Source organism: Arvicanthis niloticus, chromosome 14 (assembly GCF_011762505.2).
Source record: "Arvicanthis niloticus isolate mArvNil1 chromosome 14, mArvNil1.pat.X, whole genome shotgun sequence".
In the NCBI taxonomy this organism is placed as follows: domain Eukaryota; kingdom Metazoa; phylum Chordata; class Mammalia; order Rodentia; family Muridae; genus Arvicanthis; species Arvicanthis niloticus.
In genome coordinates this window covers 23,326,796-23,343,963 of record NC_047671.1, presented here as the reverse complement: position 1 = coordinate 23,343,963, position 17,168 = coordinate 23,326,796, and the positions used below count along the sequence as shown (strand labels likewise).

The window sequence follows — 17,168 nt, the reverse complement described above, 5'->3', positions numbered from 1 at the left end:
TTTATGGGTGTTTTGCCTGCATGTCTGTGTACTACATACATGCATTGCAAGAAGAGGCCAGAAGAGGACTCCAACTGGAGTTTCAAGCTGCCATGTGGGTGCAGGGAATCGAACCTGGGTCCTCTGGAAGAGCAGCCAGTGCTCTTTACCAAGGAGCCATCTCTCCAGCTCCACAAATGTCTCTCTGCTGTACTCCCATTCCTTCAAGGACAGTTAGAATCTTTTGTCTTCACAGTCCTTAAAATCCTAAGGGAACAGGTCCGCTCCGGGCCTGGGCTTCACACATCTCTACTGTACTCAACAGACAAAGGGAAGAAGCATGCGCAGACCACAGCACAGAGAGTGAGAAGCTCAGTGAATTCCTGTGCTACATGAACTGGATCACAGGAGCCAGTGGGCTGCCAAGGAATTCAAAATAAGCAAATAAGCATGATCACAGCGAGGAGAGAATATTGTAATACAGAGCATGCATTCACATGTATGTGAAAAGTCAAGAACTGTTAAAATAGTAAAGAGAGGGCTAGAGAGATGGCTCAGCGGTTAAGAGCACTGACTGCTCTTCCATTAGTCCTGAGTTCAATTCCCAGCAACCACATGGGAATCCATGTGAATCCATAACGGGATCTGATGCCCTCCGATGCCCTCTTCTGGTGTGTCTGAATAGTGTACAGCAATAGTGTACTCTTGTATAGAACATAAATAAATCTATATTTAAAAAAAGATAGTAGAGACAGACAAAAATACTGCAGTTGATATCAAAACACAACACAGAGAGTAAATATTAAGATGGATAGAGATGAAAATTTGGAGGACTAGCTCAATTCATAGCCCTCTCAAATAGAGCAGGAAAGGATGAATGGCTGGAAAGTGAAGAAAGGAAAGGAAGAACACAGAGACGTGGGATTAAAATGGTACCCTGGGATGATAACCGGACCCAGAAACAGAACTATATATAGCAAAGGAAAGAAAAGAATGTTTGAGCAAATAGTAGTCATGCTTTCTCCGGGAGGGAAGAGGCTCAGGAAACAGCGAACCTGATAGGTAAAAGAAATCTACACCAGTGTGCCTGGACAGAGCTGAAATTAAGAACATCAAGAACAATAAGAAGAGCCTAGAGATGGCTCAGGGGTTAAGAACGCTTGCAGCCCTTCAAAGAACCAGAATTCCGGCCGGGCGGTGGTGGCGCACGCCTTTAATCCCAGCACTTGGGAGGCAGAGGCAGGCGGATTTCTGAGTTTGAGGCCAGCCTGGTCTACAGAGTGAGTTCCAGGACAGCCAGGGCTACACAGAGAAACCCAGTCTCGAAAAAAAAAAAAGAAAGAAAAAAGAAAAGAAAAAAAGAACCAGAATTCCATTCCCGGCACCTATGCCAGGCAGCTTACAACTGCCCGTAACTCCAGCTTCAGGGGAATCCAAAGCCTTCCTCTGGCTTCTATAGAAACCCACCCACATAGTTACAGGTACAAGCTCCCGTGCTAAGCATTTTAAGTGCACTTTGGGGATTCAAACGCACGTCCTCGTAATTCATTTGTAAGTAGCGTAGCCTAGGGAAACTAATTCTTCACACTTCTGCTTTGGCATTCAGTGTACGACTCGGTGGGAAAGCTTGGAAGCAACATTCTTAACGGCAACGTGGACAGGCTGGGATCCTACAGCGAGTGCCTTTCCACCCAGAGCCCCAAGGGGAGTTTCCGGGGGCGGTACTGCAAGCTTCACATCTGGCAGGTGAGTGGAGGGACGTTCGTGTGTTTGCGCTCAAAAGGACGAGATTGTAAGAGACACACCATAGTACTCCATCAACTGCATTCCCTAACTGAAACCACAAAGAGAAACTGTTAAGAGGTCTGTCTCACAGGAAGCAACAACTAGATTTTAGTGGATTCTTCTGCTTCTGAGATAAGGGCTCACTATATAGGAAATGAGGACTTGGAGCTTGCCGTGAAGCCCTTACTTTGAACTGTGTGCTCTTGATCCTCTAGGCCAGTGGTCCTCAACCTTCCTAGCGCTGTGACCCTTCAATCCAGTTCCTCATGCTGTGGTGACCCCAAAGCATAAAATTATTTTCGTTGCTACTTCATAACTCTAACTTTGCCACTGTTACGAATCATAATGTCAATATCTGACATGCAAGATATCTGATATCTGACCCCCAGTGAAAGGGTTGTTCAATCCTCTCAAAGGGGTCGTGACCCCATGGGTCAGGAAGAGAGTGCTCTAGACTCTCCCTTCCAATTGTTGGGGTTTTAGGTGCACACTGCCATGCCCAGCTAAAACTTGATTTTAAATAGTTGGTGGGAGCTTGCTCAGCCTCTCTAGAGTGAATGACATCCTAAGAGGCACTTGTCACAGACCATGAAGGCTGTTCAGATAATCCTCCCTCCACACTGTATGGAAAGACCTCCTGGTAGACCTTCAAGTGTGTGATCCAAGGTCAACAGTGGGCAGCAATTTGAACAACAATCTTCCATACATATTCTTGGGGATCATTGCCCATCTCAGTCCACTCTGTTGGGGTTTAGGGGGGATGCTGCTTTATTTGGGCATTCAGATCTCTGACTATCTCCTGCCAATAAGTTCCAACTTCAATTCCTTTCTACTTAGTCATTACTTGGAGAAGCATGGATCAAACCAGGGCAGTCTGACTGCATCAATTTCTGGAGCAGTACCTGGAATCTGGGATCTAGTTATCCATTGCTCTGGCCCCAGAAACAGAGCTCTATATATGAATTTGAGGCTATCCAAGCAGATGAGCTACAGTTCATGGATACTTAGTAATAAAGCTGACTATCATTTTAGGGCTCATTCAGTCTTATTAGGAGAATATAATATTTTTATTGTTTTTTGAGAATTTCATACACTCATATACTCATATACTATATTTTGATCTTCATCACCCCCATCACCTCCCTAACTATTCTCAGATCCACCTCCCATCCCCACTCTCACCCAACATGGTGTCCTTAATTAAAAATATGTTTTTAATAGCCCACTGATTGTAGTTGACTTGTTTTAATCCTTTACGGTTCAGATAGAAGCCTAGATAGATATCACTCAACCTCTCATTAAATACAAACTAGGTTTTACATGTGTCACGCACGGCTGAAATAAAATTACATTGCTGTCTAGTTAGAAGCCATGGTCTGAAGTGACAGGAAACAGGATCTCTCTGTTCCCAGTGCTCAAAGACCCTTACAGTGATGAGCCACGCAGGCAGGGATGTTGTTTCCGAGCCTCTGGTCAGGATGACTGTGTAAGGGTCATTTTCAGATGAATGGTTTTGATATCAGAGCTAAAGTTCAGTCCTACGCAATCATGTCCATTGTGTAATAGGAAGAACTGGCTCAGAAATGTGTATTTATGATCTGGCTTATCTTTATTAAGAAGGGCATTCTAGTTATTGACTTGATTTTTACAAAATAAAATAAAATCTCTTACTTTACATATGTGTATCGTGACTCAGAAATTACATGTCGATAACTCTTTAATGATTTTAGAGGAGGAGGTTTTTATGACCTTTCACCTGGAGGAGGAAGGAACACGCTGTGGTGAATTATCCAGAGCTTCTTACTTCCTTAGGTGAATCTGATACTCTGCATTTGCCTGGAAGGTCCTGGAAGGCAAGACTGTGCTGTGAGAAGTCAGAAACCTTTTTGTCTCTCAGCACATTTCCTTATGTCACTCTTCCCAACTGCCTGCTACGCGCTAGGATAGTGATAGTCTTCCTTAGAAATAACCATGCTTGTGGTAGCTCATGACTCTAATCCTGGCACTGGGGAGACGGAGGCAGGAGGATTAGGAAACCGAGACTTTCTTGAATTACACGAGACCCTGCCTCAGAAAGCAAAAAGGAGGAGCTGGGGAGATGACTCACTGGGTGCAGTGACTGCTTTAGAAGTGTGACGACCCTGGGTAGATTCCCCAGCACCCATGTAAAGACTGGGTGGGGTCTATAACTCCAGCTTCTGGGTGGTATGTATGCATGTGTGTGGTTGCTGTGTCAGAGACAAACAGGTCCCGTGATGTCACTGGCCAGCTGCTCTAGCTGAAATCAGTGAGCTTTAGTGTCCAGGAGCTAAATAAATAAATAAATAAATAAGGTGAAGAATGTTGGGGGAAAGATCTGTGTGGATATCTGATCTACACACACACACACACACACACACACACACGAATAAACAGACACACACATGAGTAAACACACACGTGAATAAATACACACACAAGAATAAATACATGCAAAGACACAAATAAATACACACAAACATCACACATATATACATAAATACACACATGAATTAATACACACATACAAGAATAAATAAACACACACACAAACATGAATAAACACACATGAATAAATACACATATGAATACATATACACACATGAATACATACACAAAGAATAAATACACATACAGACACACACATCATGCACACATACACATAAATAAATACATGCCTATGGATAAATGCATGAGTAAGCATGCATACATACTGCAAACACTAACCTAAAAGGGTGCTGTGGCGTTGTCTTTCCCAGGATGGAACAGACTATAGTGTGGGTGTGTGTATCCCTGATTCTTGTGCTGAAGAGGACGTGACCATGATGTCTCAGCTGGGTAAGTAAAAAACAAAAACAAAAACAAAAACAATCAAACTGTATCAGCATCAAGTTTGAAAATCCCAACTGCTTAGAGTCAACAAAGTGGCGCCTTCAGGACCATGAGGACCTCCAGGACTTCCAGGACCTTTGGGACCACACCAACTCTTCATCTTGGTTTATCAGCTTAACTGAGAATAACAGAGGGGAGGAAAGTTGGGAACAGAGCTGGTGGGACCACAGTGAAGAAGACAGGAAGGGAAAAGAAAGACAATAACCAGGAGGTAGTTGCTGAATCTCGATGTAATGAAGACGTAAAGTTGAATAGTCTCCCCACAGCTGCCTCATTAGGCCTGGAGACAGGAGTGGGCGGTGTCCATTTTCCATAAGGTGAGTTTGCTGCTCTGCCTATGTGCCTGCTAACTGTTGGTCCGGGAAGGCCGTTTGGAACTTGAATGGTGTGAGGCCGATCGGTTGTGGTGGATTAGCACCGAGCGCCCTGCATTTGGTGCTGGCTGTCACTTCCCAGTTGTGTGATCCCGAGCAAATCATTTAATCTCCCCTGAGTTTCAGTCTCCTGTCTCTGCAGCAACAGACTGACGAGCTTTGAAGTTCAGGGCCCCCCACTTTCTACTGCCTTAGAGTCACGCTTGACCTTCGGCATGCAGAGGAATACATTTTAGCCCATGGAAACTGGTTTGATCTTCTATAAGTATTTTTAAAATTTCTAAGCAAGAGCTTTAAAGCCTAAGACTTGTTTTTTTTTTTTTTTATCACTAGTGATTAATATTAATTCTAGTCATCTAAAAAAGAACTGACAGCTCGTGACTGAGCGTTCTCCTTCAAAGCTATTCCTGATAACTTTAAATTGTCCTCTAAGTTTATAATGACACTCAGAGCTTTGGGGACATTATCTGTCCAACCTAGCATTACATGTGCTGTTGAAAGACAAACAAACGTAAATCACCCCCCCCCAAAAAAAAAAACACAAACAAACAAGCACAAGGTATGTTGTCACATGCCTGCAACCCGAGCACTCCAGAAGATAGGGCAGGAGCATCACAAGCCTGAGATCAGCCTGGGCTATAGAGCAAGTTGGGGGATAACCTAAGCTACATAGTAAAACATTTTTGGATCAAAAAAGGCTGGTGACCTACATCATCGGCCTAGCACTTTCTCAGCATCTGTGAAACCCTGGTTGAAGTCAAATTTTTTTTTTTTTATAGGTAAGTGATGGATATTATAAAAACAAAAACAGGAGTACATCTACTTTCAATTAGCATTTCAAGTCAGTAACTAAGTTTAACAAGTTGTCTTGCTTAAGAGATTGATCAGGCCGGACAGTGGTGGTGAGATTAAAGTGGTGCCTTTAATCCCAGCACTTGGGAGGCAGAGGCAGGCAGGATTTCTGAGTTCGAGGCCAGCCTGGTCTACAGAGTGAGTTCCAGGACAGCCAGGGCTACAAAGAACCAAAAAACGAGAGAGAGAGAGAGAGAGAGAGAGAGAGAGAGAGAGAGAGAGAGAGAGAGACTGATCAGTTACTATGATTTTTCTAGTTTAACACTAAGCTGACTAGCCAGAGCTGACCATGGAGTGAAATGTTGGCCATCATTGCTGGTGATAAAAAGATACTTGAAGATATATTTTTAGAGACACAGGAAGGCGCTTTCTGGGAAAGCAGAAGAACAGGCCCAGGCTAGGTTGAGTGGAGCTGATTTGGGGCACTGCTGGGGAAGACAGTACTGAACTGCACAGCTTTCTCCAGCTTTAACACAGAGGCAGGGCTTGAGATTGGAGCATCTTTGCCCAGGGGAACATTTCTCCATCTGGAAAGGATTTGCCAGCTATTTCTTGAAGCTTTTTGATGGAGTTGCTAATATCTTTTCTCCAGATGTGGGGCAAGCAGCTCAGTAATGCCAGGTGGCTGCTGTTGGCACAGGTGCTGCTCATTGGACAAGCCACTGCAGAATGATCAAAGCAGTGATCAGAGAGAGAGAGAGAGAGAGAGAGAGAGAGAGAGAGAGAGAGAGAGAATTTTTTATTGAAACATTTTCTCTTGCTGCTTCTTAATTACCCATGCCGATGTCATCTGTGATGTCCTAAGGGTAGAAGCCATCCACATTCTAGCCTCCAGGATCTTCTTCATAATTCCTGAAAGTTCTTTGACTAAAGACTGGTGTGGCATCTTCAGGACACTGTTGATAATCTCATCAAGAGTGTTATTTCCAATGTTATTATTATTTTCTGGTCCTTTCTGTCCCCATGGATTCTTGTGGACTTTGATGATCAGGGTAGAGGCAGAAGGTACAATCTTGTCTGGGGCTGTTTGTTCTGGGTGGTCAGTTTCATCACCATCCGCAGATTTTTCTGGTCACTGGTTGCTATGGCAATGTCAGCATCTTTTTTTCTTTTTTTCCTTCCTTCCTCCCTCCTTCCCTCCCTTCCTTCCTTTCTCTTTCTTCTTTCCTCCTCCTCCTCCTCCTCCTCCTCCTCCTCCTCCTCCTCCTCCTCCTCCTCCTCCTCCTCCTCCTCTTCCTCCTCCTCCTCCTTCTTCTTCCTGATGCTGCTGCTGGGAATTGAACCTGGGTCCCCTGGAAAACCATCCAGTATTCTCTACATCAGCCATCTCTCTTGCCCTGCTTAAGCTGTATTCTTAACCACTATGTTCAATTTGTTGAACTCATCTGAGTCAACTTCTCCTGTGTGTAAGATGAGGTGAACAGTTTTTAGAAGTTGACAAAAGTTACAAATAGTGACAGAACCATGCCTCATGTCTAGCAGGCACTTAATGAATAGCATTTGTGGCTGTTAATAATTGGTATCGCCGTTATATGAAACCATGTGTCCTCAATGTTTGCCAAGGCCTGGGAAGTGCCCAGGTCCTGGTTCTGAGTGTGGTATTGGGAAATTGCAGAGCGTAGATCCCACATCACTTCTAGATCTCCAGCTCTGAAGCCTCCAGGGAGGGGACCAGATAGTTCTCTCTTCACAGGCCTCTGGGTCACCCTGAGGCTCGCTACCATTTGAGACAGCACACGAGTCTCCCTGGTAAGATCTTTACACATGGATTCACCAGGAGCCCTAAGCTGCTGTGTCTGAGCTTCGGTTTTGGATGGTGCCTATCCCAGAGTGGCTGGCTTCCATCATTTTGCCCCATTTTCTGTTGCATATTTTTATCCCTCTTATAGGGACTGGCTCACAAATAGACTTGAGTCAGTACCAGCACCTTTTTAGATTTAGCATCTCCAAGGCTGTGTGCCAGAAGGGATGCGAGAGATTAACAAATTAAGGGTGCAGAAGACTCTGGTCCATTTTTACCTGGGCCATGCACCTAGTTCTGTGGCTTTCAGCATCTTTTTGTCTTAAGCATTTATCATCATCATCATCATCATTATTGTAATGTACACACACACACACACACACACACACACACACACAAGTGCAGGTGCCTGTGGAGGCCAAATAAGGGTGTCAGATTCCCTGGAGCTGGACTTAGAGAAGGTTGTCCACTGTCTGATGCAAACCCTGGGAACTGAACTCTGGTCCTCTGGAAGAGCAGTATTCACGTTTAATCCTGGACACATGTCTCTACCCTCTTTGGCATCTTTGTTTCCTATTTTTCCTTCAATTACTCATGAAGCAGATAAATTTGGTGTCTGGTATTCATGCTAGCTCTGTTCCAAGACCCCTCCCCCAGGAGACTGAAATCCACAGAAGCTCAGGTCTTTATATAAAATTTCATAGTATTTGCATAGTGTTACAGACTCCTTCTGGGAGCTGTCAATCATCTCTAGCTTATGTATAATACCCTTAGGCTGTGTGCATAGTCATTCTATAGTCATATCATTTAAAACATAATGATGAAAAGTCTATACATGTTCAGTACAGATACAGTTATAAAATATTGCCAGACTGAGAGAGCCCAGGAGTGTTAAAACACCAGCTTTGTGTGGAGGATGACAAGAATACACTTGGAAAAGTCTGAAGCAATAACATGGTCTCTCTCTCTCTCTCTCTCTCTCTCTCTCTCTCTCTGTAGATGTTCTAAGGTTCAGAAACACTTCATTCTTGGAACCTTCCCTGTCCCTCTTTACAAAAGACTCTTCCTCATCTTGTGAAATCGTGGCCAGATGTGCTGCTGAGGCCTTGAGGCCGGACATGTTTGCTTTCCTGTGTCTGTAAGTATGGGTGTCTGGGCATCCAGCTGGGCGATATGTCAGAGTCATCACCCTCTCTCCCCACTACGTTTAGTGTTGAATTTAACTCATTGGATGATGAATGGCCAGTGCTGTCTGGCCTCAAAGTTCAGTGATCTGAATGTTTGTGTCTCCCCAATATTCCTACATTGGAACCTAAACCTGAAGGTGATGGGATGGCCTTGGGTAGGTAATCTGGCCATGATGCACTACCTTTACAAATGAGATTAGTGTCCTCCTAAAGATACCTAGTGGGGTTCCTCAGCCCTTCCTTCTACCATGCCAGGTCAACCAGGAGGTGCCAACGACCAGGAAACTGGTCCTTTCTAAACCCAAATACTGCTGGTGACCTGATTTTAGGGGACTCTTCAGAATGATAAGAAATCAAGTTCTATTGTTCATAAGCAACCAGCCATGGACTTTGGAGGGAGGTCACCATTAAATAAGGAAATGTGAAAGCACCCAGGGAAGACACACCATGGCCAAACCTGAGTGGGATCCAGGGCCACCGGCACGTGCATCCATCTCAGCCATCCCTGAACTGAAAATTCTTTTCTCCCGTTGGAAGCAGGGCCTCTCTCCTGCCTACTGCACTGATGCTGCTCCCTTTGCCTTTTGGAATTTTCATCACTTCTTAGCACATGTGAAATAGATGTGTAGTTCTAGGTCTTGATATCTGAGGCCTTTCGCTTACAGTACTCTAGCGGGGACGTCCATACGGGCTTGGTTGTCTCCTCACCACTATCAAGAGCCATCATTATGGATACCACCCAAATGCCATAGGTGAATACATTTGTTTAAATTACATCTTAAAAAAACAAAAAACAAAAAAAAAATGGTGAGGAGCGTTTTTTTCCTCCTGAATTTGCCTGTTGCTTTTATTTTTCTTTTGTATAATTTCTACTTCCGTGTGTGTGTGTGTGTGTGTGTGTGTGTGTGTGTGTGTGCTTGCGTGCACATGTCGTCTCGAGAGCATATGTGCATGTGCTCGTGTGCATGTACATGTGTGTGTACACGCATATGTTGAGGTTTTCTTGTTTTTTTTTTTTTTTTAAAGCTCATCATTTTTGTATGGGCTATTCGTCTTAGACTTACTGCTACAAATGTTTTCTCCTCGGCGTTTTGGCTTTTTTGTTTGTTTGTTTGTTTATAGTAATTTTCAATCCCTCTTAGCCAAATGCTAAGAAGTGATGATTATGATAATTTTCTAAGCTGACAGTGAGTGAAATTCATTAATCTCTTCCTTTGTGATTTCCCTGTTACTTTTTTTCTTGGAATTTTTTAAGATGTATTTTTAAATTTGTGTGTGCACGCCCGCATGAGATTATGTGTGCAGCGTGTGTGCAGGTGCCCGTGGAAGTCAGGAGAGGGTGTTAGTTAGATTAGATCACCTGGAACTGGAGTTACAGGAGGTTCAGAGCCACTCGTGGTGCATGCTGGGAAAAACCGAACCTGGCTCCTCCTGCTCTAAGTCCACGAATGATCTCCTCAGCCCCTATTGGGTATTTCCCATGTCCGTTTTAGGTGTTTTTCTTGTTATGTTTTTCTTATTTATTTATTTATTTATTTATTTATTTATTTATTTAATGTATATGAGTACACTGCAGCTATCTTCAGACACACCAGAGGAGAGCATCAGATCCCATTACAGATGGTTATGAGCCACCATATGGTGGCTGGTAATTGAACTCAGGGCCTCTGGAACAGCAGTCAGTGTTCTTAACCACTGAGCCATCTCTCCAGCCCCAGGTCTTTTTTTTTTTGAGACAGGGTGTTTCTATGGATGTCAGCTATCATTGAACCCAGGAACCTCCTGATTTGGCCTCCAGCATGCTGTGGTTACAGGGAACACGTTCATGTCCCAATTGATAGTTTTGTTTGTCATGGGGTCATTTTCTCTGTATCCTTTGTGTTATGTGAAGACCTGGCCAGGTGTCTTCTTTCTGCAGGTTCATCACCTTGCTAGGCCTTGTCCTCCCAGTGGCTGGAACTGTTTATATGGTGGCCAGGGACTGGGGCTTGGGCCTCAAGACATCATCTGTACATGGGACTCCTCCTACCAGTTGTGAGAGTCTACCTTTGCAAAACATGGAGAGCAACAGGCAAAGAAGCAGGACCAGTTGCCAAGTTCAGCTCCCTCCTCCAGGACCCCCGAGCAGAGGGAAAAGTAAGCTTTTGAAACTGAGACTTCTCCAGAGAAGTGACTTGGAGAGGTGCGGGGTTGGAAAATAATTCCTCCAGCTTGGATTCTAGCGAGTGCCCAGCAGCTTCTAAATGTCAGCAGAGGCTAGATTGTCACTGTTCACAGTTCAGTCTTTGTTCACCATCTGGGTGCCGAGGCAAGGTGAAGGCACTGACAATGATGCTTTATGTTGGATACAGTTACCTAGTGTGTTTTTGTGCTGACCAAACCCCGGACCAGTAGAGAGTTAAGGGGTTCACTGTCATTACCATCCTAGGAATAAATTCTATGATCATGGCTATTTTTAGTACTATAGATATGTATACAACTCTGAAGCCAGTGGTGGGGGCGGATGTACAAGCAGAGCTAATCAGGGTATCTGAGTTGAAAATAGATAAGGCAACCCAACGTAGCAAAACGATGATCCCGGCGGAGCCTTCTGTGTTATGCTTTGGTGAAAAATGAAAAATATTAGTTTCAAGGATCAGGGTGGCACACGCTTTGATCCTAAAATTTAAGAGGCAGAGGCAGAAGAATCTTCTGTGGTTTTGAAGGCCAGCTAGGGCTATGGAGTGTGATTCTATCGAAAAGAAGAGAAGAGAAAAAAAGAAAAAAGAAAAGGAAAAATATTAGCTTCATTTCCACCTGTCTATATAGAAGGGAAAAACATGATTGATATTGACATCTATTTATCGGTATCTATTATCTACATGTCTATCTACGGTCTACTTACCTACCTACCTATCATCTGCACACCATTCAAAAATTGCCTGTTTATGCAAAGGTCTTTCATCCACAAGGAGTAATAAATTCCCCTCAGGTCTTTAAATTTGTCTTTTCTTACTCAAAAGGGGGATTTAAAAAGAATTAAATATCTCAGGGAGTTGGCAGGGTAAATATGAATATGTAATCAAGTAGCTTCAAGGATTATGTCCCACGTGGAAAGCATAGCAGTGATTATTCTCTGCTCTTATTTGAATTTTACACAGAATCAGCATTGACAGTAACTTGAAACCTCAACATCAAAAACTCAAAGACAGAGATACTCTGAGGAGCGCTCGGCAGGCTTAGAGTTCTGGGGACCAGTTTCTCCGTAGAATGGGATGCAGATCACCTGCTGGTGGCCGGGGTCAGCCCCTGCTGCCCTTCAGTATCTACGTGGCTCTCTCTGTTGGGTGTATTATATCCCCCATCACATTCTGAATACAGAAATGCTGGGCTTGCCCAGGTTCCAGAAGCTTCCAGTGACCTCTTGTGATGGATTTGTAGATCTGTCTCTGCAACTGGCTGCCCTGTAGACAGGTTCAAGTTCATCATGGTAGAGATGGGAGTCAAGTGAACCTCAACTTCCACATATGTAAAATAAGAGACAATACGGGATAAGCTGATGGGATTGGATGCAGTAGTATGTGCTTGTTTCTGTGTTCAAATGGGAGGTGAGAAGTAGAGCAGTGCCACGCTCTTTTGCTGGGAGGCTCTGATCAAGCAAGCAGCAGGCAGAGCTATGTTCCAGAGGCTTAAGTGACAGGCATCACATCTCCATTGCTTTCCACAATGCCAGGCTGCACCACAGAGGCCCATGCCTGGGACCCATCTCACACTTAAAGCCGATATGTGTATAAGGTGTCAGGCATCAGTGTGGACCTTTACACTCCTCCTCCAAGCCGAGATTGCTTCCGATCTGTATGCATTTTATTGGCTGTGAATACTATTTACTGTAGTCTCAAAATGGCTGGTCTGTGTTTGGTTGCTATAGCAATTTTTTCTTTTGTATTTAATAGCATCAGAGACAAAGTATGTCCCTGGATGTTAGGAAGTACAAATCAAGGTGTATTCATTGATTTTTTTTTTTTTTTTGCCCCCTTCCCACTTTGACGTTTGGCTGGAAATCAAAGCCATGTAAGACCGATGTATCTTTTAGAAGGCTGGAGTCCAACTGGGCATTTGGATTCTTGATTCTTTAGACTCTCAATAACTCTTGTATGTTTTAGTGTAGCTTCCTGTTGAGTAAACTTGCTATTTTAAGAGGCAATACAAGGGAGTAAAGGTGGGAGAAAGCATGCTGGAGATATCAGAAGAAAGTGCGAGTCCTGGAGACAGCACTGGGATGCTGTTTTCACGTTCTAGATCCACTGGTGTCACAGATATTTTGCTTTTTCTTGACCTCTGTGAAGCAGACCTGGGGTCAGGGATTGGCCTCCCTGGTGCCTGAACTCGGGCCATACAAGCCATTGTGGCACGCCAATGTCAGGTCAACACTGGTAGGGAAAGTCAAGGTTCAAAGGCCAAGGATGAGAGCCCAGGAATAGACCTTGAGGGAACTGTGGAAACCTAAGAAGAGCAGTCTAGGTTTTGAGCCAGAGTCCGAGGTCTCTGCATGAGTTTTGGTTCACTTTAAGGTAGTGTGTGGATGGGGCTGGCTTTCATGAGGACTGGTAATGGCTCCACTCTCCTTCAGGGTTTCTAGGAGCCGTGGATGGAGTTCTGCAGTGCTTTTCTTGGCAGAAGAACATGCTGGCCATCTTTCCCCAAGAGCTGCCGAGAGGCACGTGCCGGACACTGAACGGGATCCGAGTCCTGAGTCTCCTCTGGATTATCTCAGGACACACCAGTCAGATGACCGCTTGGCTATCTTTGGGTATGGGTAGCTGATGGACATCCTCTCCAGCATCCATGGGAAAGAGATCTCCTTCTAAGTGGGCTAGTGGTGGACCATGGGATAGAAGCCTGACAGCTGTCTCCTTCCTTCTGTTCTAGAGACATGCTGAGATTTGCCATGGCATGTGACCTCGGATGCCAAGGTTCCCAGGGACGCAATCAGGAGCTCTTTTCACTACTAGTCCCCTAGGTAGAAATCAGGTACCCAGTAATGTTTGCCCATTGTGTGCTCCCTCCATCAATTAAGGAAGACAGAAAGTAACCTCCCCTCCCTGTAGAGTAGGCAAGTATAACCAAATGCTGGGCATCCACAGTAAATAACCATTTCTGGACCACTGCTCATTGTTACTCCCTGAATTCTCTCATCCATGAATCAATGTCCGCCACTCAGTAACCAGCTCATCTCTCAGTGGAGGACAAAGCAGGTGAATCAGAATTAGACGCCAGGCACTGAGGGTAGTAACAGGGAGCCTCTGAGGTGATGGGCACCTGGCCCAACTCTGTGAGAGTCCCAGAGGGCTGTGGGCATTGTAAGAGTACAAAGAAGCACACTGCCTGAGAGAGGGGTCTCGGGCGCCATCCTTATTCCCACTATAAGTCAACCTCTGATGTTGGTCTTACAGCTGTCCCAGTGCAAACAGACATTGAAAGTATGCCTCTAGCTTTTTCTCACAGTGAAGTCCACTGGTTTTCTTCAGCTAAACTAAAAGACATTGCCCTTTCACACATCTGTTATAGATAATGTGCTTGAATGGAAGGCCAGAGTGCCCGAGAACCCGCTGTACCTCTACTCTCGGAGCGGTCCGTTCTATCTCGGGGTGGATACATTTTTCCTGATCAGGTGATGAGGGTGAAATGCAGTCTCTGCTGGTATCGTGTTAAAAGATGTGTGGGTGTAGGGGAGGGTTGTCAGTCTCACCTTCCTGAGAAAAGGCCATTGGCTTCTATTATTTCTAGATCTTAACCCGGTAGGTCACAGCCCCTTTGGGGCGGGGGTTGCATAACAGATGTCCTGCATATCAGATATTTATTTACATTACGATTCATAACAGTAGCAAAACCACAGTTGTGAGGGAGCAACAAAATGATTTTATAGTTGGGGGTCACCACGACGTGAGGAGCTGTATTAAAGGGTCGCAGCCTTTGGAAGGGTGAGGACCAGTGATCTGGAGAGTGCTGTTGTTAGGGGTGCTCTGTGCAGTAGCTTCAGTCTTGTGGATGAGTTAGGAAGAGGTTGAGAAATGGGCCTTTTAAAAAAGTTGATTTTGAAAAGCATTTCATTACACTTTAGTATGTATGTATATATGTATGTATGTGTGTGTGTGTATTTATGTATGTATGTTGGTGTGTGTATTATGTTGGGGTATGTGTGTCCTGACATGTGTGCCAGTCAGAGGGCAGCTTGCAGGAGTTAGTTTTCTTTTTGCTGTGTGGGTTCCAGGGTTGAACTCAGACCCTCAGACTTGGCAGCAAGTGTATCACTCTCTGCTGAGCCATCTTTTTTTTTTTTTTTTGGGGGGGGGGGTTTCGAGACAGGGTTTCTCTGTGTAGCCCTGGCTGTCCTGGAACTCACTCTGTAGATCAGGCTGGCCTCGAACTCAAAAATCCGCCTGCCTCTGCCTCCCAAGTGCTGGGATTAAAGGCGTGCACCACCACCACCCGGCTTCTGCTAAGCCATCTCGACAGCCCACATAAGTTGCTTTTATTTATTAAAAATCATCCATCTCAGTGATTCTCAGGCTCTGGATGTAGATTCATGCTAAAATTTCCAATTCTGACTCCAGCAAAATGTAAGAAAACAAAACAAAACAAGTGTGAGGTTCACGGGGTTATATTCCCTTAAACGATCGACCTAACATTTCCTAATCTCATTTTTAACTTCATACATTCTTAAAACTGTTAAGAATTTGATAAATGGCATGAGGAGCCACCCGGTAATGTAGGATCCACTGGGTGGCACAGGCCAGGGCTGTAAATACCGCAAGCAGAGCGAGACACCATCTTTGTGTCCGTGCTGGTTGAGACTGAGCCACTTGTTACTGGAAGGTTGCTGGTGATGTGGGCTTGCAGCCTCCTCCACAGAGTCAGCCTTTCTTGGGTAAGACCAGCAGTCTGGGTTGTCACAAGAGCTCCAGGTGCTCCTGTGACCACTCTGGTCTAAAAGGTACAGGATAAGCTCAGACAGCAGGAGCTCAGGAAGGCAAAGACAGTGCACACACCCTGACACTGGACCAGAGATGGAGGAAGACATTTCTATCTGTTTTGTCTCAGCCTGTGGCTGCCTTTTCACCCTCCAGTTTTTATTTTATTACTTTAGATGGTTCCCATATTCTTTCACTTAAAATTTACATTGTATATGACACTTGTCTGGTGTGTGTGTGTGTGTCTCACTGGGAGAAAAATCACGTAACAGTGCTTGTTCTACAACTGTAATGGTCTGAGTTAGAATTTTCTCTACTCATATTAGAAGCCAGACAGGGGCTGAATATACTGGCCTGTGAGTACCTGCAAAACACACACACACACCACACATACCACACACATACCACATACACATATACATGCATACATGCATACATACACCACACACATATATACCAAACACCATACATACACACACTGCATATAAACACATACCACACACACATCATATTTACAACACACACACATAACATACAGCACATACACAGCATACACTATATACAACACACACATATACCACACACATTTTATTTATTTACTTAATTTTTATGTGTCTGGGTATATTTTTTGCTTGCATGTATGTCTGTGTACCACACATGTGGACAGGCCAGAAGAGGATATCAAGTTCCCTAGAACTGAAGCTACAGACAGTTATGAGCTGGCCTGTGGGTGCTGGGAATTGAATTCAGGTTTTCTGGGCAAGCAGCCAGTGCTCTTAACCACTGAGCCATCTCTCTAGCCCTACACTAAAAATTATTTAAAAATTTTTATATGTATTGGTGTTTTGCCTGCATGTATAGTTATGGACCATGTGTGTACTTTGTGCCTGAAAAGGCCAGAAGAGAGTATCAGATCCCCTAGAACTGGAGTTACAGACAGTATGCTGCCTTGTGGGAGCTGGAAATCAGACCTGGGTCACCTGGAAGAACAGTTAGTTCTTTTAACTGCTGAGCCATCTCTCCACCCCCACCCCACCCCCCATCTCCTACATTTACTATTGAATAATAGAGTATCTGCCTCATTTTTGCAGATAATAAATTCAAGGTCCAGAGACAAAATAATAATTTATCCACCTACCTACTATTAAGGTCAGAATCAGAACTTCTGAACACGAGTTGAGTATCCCTGGAAATCTGAAACCCAGAGCTACTTCAAAATCTACAGCTTTTTAAGTGCTAACAAAAGACTGCAGGTGGGAAGTTTTATAGGTAAGAGGTCCCAGACAAAACACAGGTGTGCCAAAAAAAATACTTTCTACAATTATCTCCAGGCTATGTACACAGCAGTGTGTGAACTCTTAGTCTTGAGTCTCACTCCAAACACCTCACT

General features: G+C 44.3%; 1 protein-coding gene across 1 annotated transcript in view; it reads left to right on the top strand.

Annotated features, from left to right (window-relative positions):
- The window catches only part of LOC117720193 (O-acyltransferase like protein), a 50,786-nt gene that overhangs the window by 10,901 nt on the left and 22,717 nt on the right, over positions 1–17,168 (top strand). The window contains exons 2-7 of the mRNA XM_034518672.2: positions 1,586–1,725; positions 4,542–4,620; positions 8,641–8,779; positions 10,747–10,964; positions 13,438–13,617; positions 14,376–14,478. Of these exons, the coding sequence (XP_034374563.1) occupies positions 1,586–1,725; positions 4,542–4,620; positions 8,641–8,779; positions 10,747–10,964; positions 13,438–13,617; positions 14,376–14,478 (859 nt within the window). The remainder of the gene's footprint in view (positions 1–1,585; positions 1,726–4,541; positions 4,621–8,640; positions 8,780–10,746; positions 10,965–13,437; positions 13,618–14,375; positions 14,479–17,168) is intronic.